Source organism: Diabrotica undecimpunctata, chromosome 8 (genome assembly GCF_040954645.1).
Source record: "Diabrotica undecimpunctata isolate CICGRU chromosome 8, icDiaUnde3, whole genome shotgun sequence".
NCBI lineage: Eukaryota > Metazoa > Arthropoda > Insecta > Coleoptera > Chrysomelidae > Diabrotica > Diabrotica undecimpunctata.
Genome location: NC_092810.1, coordinates 49,330,531 through 49,339,832, shown reverse-complemented (window position 1 = coordinate 49,339,832; position 9,302 = coordinate 49,330,531). Strand labels below are relative to the sequence as shown.

The window sequence follows — 9,302 nt, the reverse complement described above, 5'->3', positions numbered from 1 at the left end:
AACAATTAGACCTATATTAGCATACACGGCGGAGACAAGACCTGACACATCTAAAACGAGACGACTACTAGAAACAACAGAGATGAAAATACTCCGACAAATATCAAGGAAAAGTCTATTGGATAGGAAGAGAAGCGAAAACATAAGAAGAGTATGTTATATAAAAGACATAAATGGATGAGTGACAAAACGGAAACGTGAGTGGAACGAACACATTGGTAGAATGGTATAGTACTAATAGCACGAGATAAGTCACTAAATGGACGAAGAAGTATTGGCAGACCAAGAAAAAGATGGAATGAAAAAGTTTATGACTTTGCTGATTTTGTATCTTGCGTTTAGTCAGATAATTCCGAAAAGGTTAAGACCAATAATATAAAGCCTAATGATTTCTGTCTTTGGTCTGACAACTCATCAATTTAAAAACTCATTTAATGATATGCAGAAGAACTATAACAGTTAAACAATTCAGGAATCCATAAATATTTTCATAGAGGCTTAGCCCTGTTTAATAAAATTTGTATTATCTCGAAATTTTCACTTGTGAAGATACTGCCTTCTTGCTTTTTAAAACCAGCAATCAATATGGAACAATAATAACGAATAATAACGAACAGATTAGAGACAAAGCTGGATTTTTACCAACCTCGAGAACAAGCCGGTTTCCGCCCTAATTACGGCACAAACGATCACCTCCAGTGCCTAAAAACTCTGATAGAAAAAACTAACGAATATAACCGTCCCTAGGCATTGATATTTGTAGACTTTAAAAAGGCGTTTGATACAGTGGAACTACCGTCCATCTGAAGAGCACTACAAGATTGCAGGGTCGACCACAGAAGTGTAATATAGTTAAAAATATATATGAAAATGCCACAAAAACCATAAGTCTACATTCAGCAACTAATAAAATAAAGATAAAAAGGGGAGTCAGGCAAGGTGATACCATGTCACCAAAGATGTTCATTACCAAAATCCACAAGGAAAATAATTCCTGTAGCTGGCTGTATACCACGTATAACAAAAGAGGTTAGTCTTTGTATGTGGGTATATTTTATTTTATAAAAACCCTTAAAAGGGCAACATTACAAGCACGAACGTTTTCGGAACAACTGTTCCATCATCAGGTTAAAATGCCTAAAATAAGTATAAACCATTTAGTTACAACAAACGTGGTTTAAAATTTTGACTAAGGTTAAAAACAATAAAATGGTTATACTTACAGGTTAACATGCCTGAGCCACCAAAATATTTGGGTAAAAACCCTTTAAATTGAAAAATGTTACCGAAGAATGTACATGATGTTTATAATATTATATGATGTTTAATATTTTAATTAGATTTTACTTCAGGTAACATACACCCATGCTTAAGTGAGTTCCAGTGTCCGGAGAGTAAACCTCTTCAAACGGACTACGGTTGGCAACTGATTTATGAAATACTCATGAGCGGTGTCAGAAACAAAATGTCAATGAACCATGAAACAGTGTTAGTTAAACATTATATTCCTACAGCCAAAAGATTAAAAAAAAAACTTTGATGATGTTAAAATGATAACAGTAATCCAGGTGTTGGAATTTAAAAATTTCTCTATAATTATTTAATATTGGATGTAAAAGATGTAAATTACTGGTGTTGTTGAAGGTCATGTTTAAGAAGATGACGTATGTATTAGGCAGCTTATTTTACTCTTTATCGTATGGAGTGTGGTCTAAAAGGTGTAATTTGTGAAGAATTAGCTTAAATATATGGAAATGTCCTTTTATGTTGCTAACATCTAGGACAAGGAAGAATAATTAGTATATATTTGTAGCTAATGTAAGACTTTTTTAAGTAGATGAAATTGTTTAATACTGCTAGTATCGTAAAAATTTTTTTAATATAAGTGAGTCCAATAGTTTGAGAAAAAATGATTGAAAATCTTCCGGCTGAAGGAATTAAAGTTATAATTTATGTGATTAAATTTAAAAATTTTATGGAAAGACTGAGATCCTCAGAGACCTGGCAGGAATAACAGTAAATGGAATGACTAAAGAATAAAGGGGAGTGGGTTAAAGGGAAATGAATGAGTTAATCAACAAAATTAGAGATGATAGAGGTCCTTCATGCTTAAAGCATCTAGCACACTGAACAAAATATATTTTGGTTGTGTTAAAATCTGATACATAAAAGTTTGAAATTTTATTTGTGAGTATGGTGTACTAAGTTGTTGACTAAGAGAGGGGGGAGCAATGGTTGATTAAAGGTTTAGGTAAAGTGGGAGAAAGTGAATTCTGATGAATTGCTGGATTGTGTTTAAATGTTTACTGAGTTTGGAACTAATGGGTGGATGGTAGATATATGAAAAGACAGAGAACTAGCAAAAGAAAAAAGAATGGACAGGAATATGGTGCAAACGTGAAGATTGTAAAATAATGAAATAGTGAGGTATAAAAGATATGATGTTAACAATAGGGGGCTGAAAAATTCTTTTGGAGGGAGTGTTGTGACAGTAGTGTAGAGAGAATGGTTGTTTTTAAAAAACAATAATTGTTGAGAAGGATTAAGGTGTTGACATTTATAGAGGAAAGACAGATGAAGAAGTTGGGGTAAATTTGAGAAGTGTGGGTTATGAAAATAGTTGTCGGTGTAAGGGTTGAAAGTCACGGTTGAAAGATACATGGCGATTAACGCAGTTGGGGCTTCTTTGCTTTTCCTTGACTATTTCCAAGTCCTCATATAAATCTAATTTTAGAAAATTTTTTTGGGGTATATTATGTAACAAAGAGACGTCTTCTGGTATGTTGAGGGTATGTTTATGTTGTGCAAGATGTTGTGAGAAGGTGGAAGTGTTCTCTTTTTTAGTGTGTTCTTGGGAACGGGAAGTTAGTGATCTACAGGTTCTACCTATATATGTAGCATCACAATCAGAGCACTGTAATTTGTAAACACCACTACGATCCATGTAGTTGATGCAATCTTTTGAATTGGTTAAACATTGTCCTAGATTGTTCAGGACTTTAAAAGAAATGTGGGTATTCTCAACAGATCTTTTTAGAATATATCTGATATCTCCAGAAAGACGTTCTTGAAGGTAAGGTAAGGAAGCCTAATGAGGTTTAATGGTCAAGTCTCTGGGGAACGCAGCCTCTCTCAAAAGTTTGAGTTGTCTTTTATTAATAAGTTTGTTAATGAGGTTGGGGTCATACCCATTGTTGGATGCTATTTGTTTTAGAATATTGAGTTCTGTTTGGTAGTTAGATTGTGATAGTGGGATTGTTTCTAGGCGGTGAATATAACTATGGAAGGCTGCATATTTATGTGACATTGGGTGGTTGGAAGATAAAGGTATGATATGATCGGTTTGTGTAGGTTTCCTATAGATACTGAAATCGAAATGGTCGTTTAATCTGGTAATAGTAAGGTCGAGGAAATTAATTGATTGAGACGACTCTAGTTCCATGGTGAACTTTATATTTGGGTGGATTTGATTTATTTTGGAGAGTAATAGATCAGCTGAATTCGAGTTACCTGATATGAAGACTAAACAGTCATCAACATATCGAAACCAATGGAGAATTTCAGGATTTTTCATAATGTGTGTGGATTCTAAGTGATCCATAAATATATCAGCTAGGAGAGGGGAAAGGCAACTACCCATGGCTAAGCCATCAGGTTGTCTGTAAAATTTACTATTGAAAACAAAAAAGTCTTGAGCTAGACAAGTTTGTAATAATTGAATAATTGAGTTAGTGGTAGACATAGTGATAGAATTTGCTCGTAGAAGAGAGTGGACCAGATTAATAGTTTCTTGTTTGGGGACTGAAGTAAACAAATTGCTGACATCAAATGAAAGCATTGTGATGTTGGGATGAAGATTTATTTGTTGGAGATTGTTGACTAGATGAATTGTATTTTTGACTGAAAAGCGAGGGGTGAAGTTCGTCATATTGTTAATGAGATTCAATATGAATTTTGACAGGATAGAAACTGGAGTGTTTATAAAACTAACAACAGGACGAATGGAATTCCCTCTTTGTGTATCTTAGGTAAACCATACAATCTGGGTGTTAATGGGTTGCTAGGTATTTTATAATATGGAGCATCATGTTCTGACAAAAATTCTGTGAAAAGTTTATTGGTAGCTTTGATTTTATTAATGAACTTTTTTGTTGGATCTTCGGGGAGTGGAGTGAAATTGTTATCTGAAAGAAATGTAGTGACCTTGTCGTTATATAACTTCTGATCAAGAATGACTAGACAATTGCCTTTGTCTGCTTTACTAATGATTAAATTATGGGATTTAATTTTGTTTTGAATAGACTTGAGGATATGGAGTTGGTCTTTCTGTTTTTTGTATGAAAATTGTGGAAAAGGAACGTTGAATGAGTAATTTTGAGAAGTAGAAGGTAGGTTGATGGATGATGAGTTGTGGGATGTGTTAGATGTGGTGTTGGTAGTAGAGATATTGAAAGAAGTAGAAGTTGATGGGAAATTTTTGTTTTTGAATTTGAAGATGGTTTTGTAGCAGGAGTTTCTAATTGAAGTTTTTTGGTTTAGAGGGACTGAGAGATTCTGTATGATAACATCTAGCTCAATGGAGAGACTCTGAAGGTCCTTTTCAGAAACCTTCCTCGGAATTGAGTATTTGAGACCTAGATTCAATAAGTCGAGTTCATTTTTATCAAAAGTTACGGAGGATAGATTTTTGAGCCTAGGGTGAAATTGAAAATTAGAAAATTTAGTTTTGTTCTTGTTACTGTTATTATTTTGTGAATTAGATGCATTATTAATGAGTTTATTGAGTTTAGATTTAAGTTTACTGAATTTAATAGAGGTTACACTGTCCATTTTGTCCTGAACATCATTCAAGAGGTTACTTAAGTTATCAAAACCTATGGATTCAAGTAAAAAGTCATATGTTACCTTAAGTTTACAGTTTAAAAAGTTAAGTTTTCCATAATGGTTGCAAATCTCCTTCTTTAAGATTTTTAGTTGAAAGGTGTTCCTTAAGGTGGTTGGAACATTTCCTGGTGTTTTAATTCTACAAAAGGTTGGAAAAACTTTGTAGTTGATACATTGTGAGATGAACCATATATCCAACTTGAGAGTACATCTTTTAGTGGCTAAGCGCATGTATTGAAGAGCCAAGTTGACCATACCGTCAATTAACAAAATCCACAAGGAAAATAATTCCTGTAGCTGGCTGTATACCACGTATAACAAAAGAGGTTAGTCTTTGTATGTGGGTATATTTTATTTTATAAAAACCCTTAAAAGGGCAACATTACAAGCACGAACGTTTTCGGAACAACTGTTCCATCATCAGGTTAAAATGCCTAAAATAAGTATAAACCATTTAGTTACAACAAACGTGGTTTAAAATTTTGACTAAGGTTAAAAACAATAAAATGGTTATACTTACAGGTTAACATGCCTGAGCCACCAAAATATTTGGGTAAAAACCCTTTAAATTGAAAAATGTTACCGAAGAATGTACATGATGTTTTTAATATTATATGATGTTTAATATTTTAATTAGATTTTACTTCAGGTAACATACACCCATGCTTAAGTGAGTTCCAGTGTCCGGAGAGTAAACCTCTTCAAACGGACTACGGTTGGCAACTGATTTATGAAATACTCAATGAGCGGTGCCAGAAACAAAATGTCAATGAACCATGAAACAGTGTTAGTTAAACATTATATTACTACAGCCAAAAGATTAAAAAAAAAAAAAAAAAAAAAAACTTTGATGATGTTAAAATGATAACAGTAATCCAGGTGTTGGAATTTAAAAATTTCTCTATAATTATTTAATATTGGATGTAAAAGATGTAAATTACTGGTGTTGTTGAAGGTCATGTTTAAGAAGATGACGTATGTATTAGGCAGCTTATTTTACTCTTTATCGTATGGAGTGTGGTCTAAAAGGTGTAATTTGTGAAGAATTAGCTGAAATATATGGAAATGTCCTTTTATGTTGCTAACATCTAGGACAAGGAAGAATAATTAGTATATATTTGTAGCTAATGTAAGACTTTTTTAAGTAGATGAAATTGTTTAATACTGCTAGTATCGTAAAAAATTTTTTAATATAAGTGAGTCCAATAGTTTGAGAAAAAATGATTGAAAATCTTCCGGCTGAAGGAATTAAAGTTATAATTTATGTGATTAAATTTAAAAATTTTATGGAAAGACTGAGATCCTCAGAGACCTGGCAGGAATAACAGTAAATGGAATGACTAAAGAATAAAGGGGAGTGGGTTAAAGGGAAATGAATGAGTTAATCAACAAAATTAGAGATGATAGAGGTCCTTCATGCTTAAAGCATCTAGCACCCTGAACAAAATATATTTTGGTTGTGTTAAAATCTGATACATAAAAGTTTGAAATTTTATTTGTGAGTATGGTGTACTAAGTTGTTGACTAAGAGAGGGGGGAGCAATGGTTGATTAAAGGTTTAGGTAAAGTGGGAGAAAGTGAATTCTGATGAATTGCTGGATTGTGTTTAAATGTTTACTGAGTTTGGAACTAATGGGTGGATGGTAGATATATGAAAAGACAGAGAACTAGCAAAAGAAAAAAGAATGGACAGGAATATGGTGCAAACGTGAAGATTGTAAAATAATGAAATAGTGAGGTATAAAAGATATGATGTTAACAATAGGGGGCTGAAAAATTCTTTTGGAGGGAGTGTTGTGACAGTAGTGTAGAGAGAATGGTTGTTTTTTAAAAAACAATAATTGTTGAGAAGGATTAAGGTGTTGACATTTATAGAGGAAAGACAGATGAAGAAGTTGGGGTAAATTTGAGAAGTGTGGGTTATGAAAAGAGTTGTCGGTGTAAGGGTTGAAAGTCACGGTTGAAAGATACATGGCGATTAACGCAGTTGGGGCTTCTTTGCTTTTCCTTGACTATTTCCAAGTCCTCATATAAATCTAATTTTAGAAAATTTTTTTGGGGTATATTATGTAACAAAGAGACGTCTTCTGGTATGTTGAGGGTATGTTTATGTTGTGCAAGATGTTGTGAGAAGGTGGAAGTGTTCTCTTTTTTAGTGTGTTCTTGGGAACGGGAAGTTAGTGATCTACAGGTTCTACCTATATATGTAGCATCACAATCAGAGCACTGTAATTTGTAAACACCACTACGATCCATGTAGTTGATGCAATCTTTTGAATTGGTTAAACATTGTCCTAGATTGTTCAGGACTTTAAAAGAAATGTGGGTATTCTCAACAGATCTTTTTAGAATATATCTGATATCTCCAGAAAGACGTTCTTGAAGGTAAGGTAAGGAAGCATAATGAGGTTTAATGGTCAAGTCTCTGGGGAACGCAGCCTCTCTCAAAAGTTTGAGTTGTCTTTTATTAATAAGTTTGTTAATGAGGTTGGGGTCATACCCATTGTTGGATGCTATTTGTTTTAGAATATTGAGTTCTGTTTGGTAGTTAGATTGTGATAGTGGGATTGTTTCTAGGCGGTGAATATAACTATGGAAGGCTGCATATTTATGTGACATTGGGTGGTTGGAAGATAAAGGTATGATATGATCGGTTTGTGTAGGTTTCCTATAGATACTGAAATCGAAATGGTCGTTTAATCTGGTAATAGTAAGGTCGAGGAAATTAATTGATTGAGACGACTCTAGTTCCATGGTGAACTTTATATTTGGGTGGATTTGATTTATTTTGGAGAGTAATAGATCAGCTGAATTCGAGTTACCTGATATGAAGACTAAACAGTCAAATCTAACACATCCCACAACTCATCATCCATCAACCTACCTTCTACTTCTCAAAATTACTCATTCAACGTTCCTTTTCCACAATTTTCATACAAAAAACAGAAAGACCAACTCCATATCCTCAAGTCTATTCAAAACAAAATTAAATCCCATAATTTAATCATTAGTAAAGCAGACAAAGGCAATTGTCTAGTCATTCTTGATCAGAAGTTATATAACGACAAGGTCACTACATTTCTTTCAGATAACAATTTCACTCCACTCCCCGAAGATCCAACAAAAAAGTTCATTAATAAAATCAAAGCTACCAATAAACTTTTCACAGAATTTTTGTCAGAACATGATGCTCCATATTATAAAATACCTAGCAACCCATTAACACCCAGATTGTATGGTTTACCTAAGATACACAAAGAGGGAATTCCCATTCGTCCTGTTGTTAGTTTTATAAACACTCCAGTTTCTATCCTGTCAAAATTCATATTGAATCTCATTAACAATATGACGAACTTCACCCCTCGCTTTTCAGTCAAAAATACAATTCATCTAGTCAACAATCTCCAACAAATAAATCTTCATCCCAACATCACAATGCTTTCATTTGATGTCAGCAATTTGTTCACTTCAGTCCCCAAACAAGAAACTATTAATCTGGTCCACTCTCTTCTACGAGCAAATTCTATCACTATGTCTACCACTAACTCAATTATTCAATTATTACAAATATAATTTCCATATATTTCAGCTAATTCTTCACAAATTACACCTTTTAGACCACACTCCATACGATAAAGAGTAAAATAAGCTGCCTAATACATACGTCATCTTCTTAAACATGACCTTCAACAACACCAGTAATTTACATCTTTTACATCCAATATTAAATAATTATAGAGAAATTTTTAAATTCCAACACCTGGATTACTGTTATCATTTTAACATCATCAAAGTTTTTTTTTAATCTTTTGGCTGTAGTAATATAATGTTTAACTAACACTGTTTCATGGTTCATTGACATTTTGTTTCTGACACCGCTCATGAGTATTTCATAAATCAGTTGCCAACCGTAGTCCGTTTGAAGAGGTTTACTCTCCGGACACTGGAACTCACTTAAGCATGGGTGTATGTTACCTGAAGTAAAATCTAATTAAAATATTAAACATCATATAATATTATAAACATCATGTACATTCTTCGGTAACATTTTTCAATTTAAAGGGTTTTTACCCAAATATTTTGGTGGCTCAGGCATGTTAACCTGTAAGTATAACCATTTTATTGTTTTTAACCTTAGTCAAAATTTTAAACCACGTTTGTTGTAACTAAATGGTTTATACTTATTTTAGGCATTTTAACCTGATGATGGAACAGTTGTTCCGAAAACGTTCGTGCTTGTAATGTTGCCCTTTTAAGGGTTTTTATAAAATAAAATATACCCACATACAAAGACTAACCTCTTTTATGTTCATTACCGTTCTTGAGTATGCATTTAAAAGACTAAAATGGCGACAGAAAGGAATATCCATCGATGGAGAAAGATTAAACCATCTACGTTTTGCGGACGATATCGTGCT

General features: G+C 33.3%; 1 protein-coding gene across 1 annotated transcript; it reads right to left on the bottom strand.

Annotated features, from left to right (window-relative positions):
* Positions 1-3,978: 3,978 nt before the first annotated feature.
* On the bottom strand, positions 3,979-5,420 carry LOC140448810 (uncharacterized). The gene is made up of 2 exons (XM_072541928.1): positions 5,405-5,420; positions 3,979-5,318 (listed from the first exon to the last, which is right to left on the bottom strand). Exon 2 carries the CDS (start codon positions 5,137-5,139, stop codon positions 3,979-3,981), a length of 1,161 nt encoding a protein of 386 aa, XP_072398029.1. The 5' UTR covers positions 5,140-5,318; positions 5,405-5,420.
* Between the last annotated feature and the right edge of the window lie 3,882 nt (positions 5,421-9,302).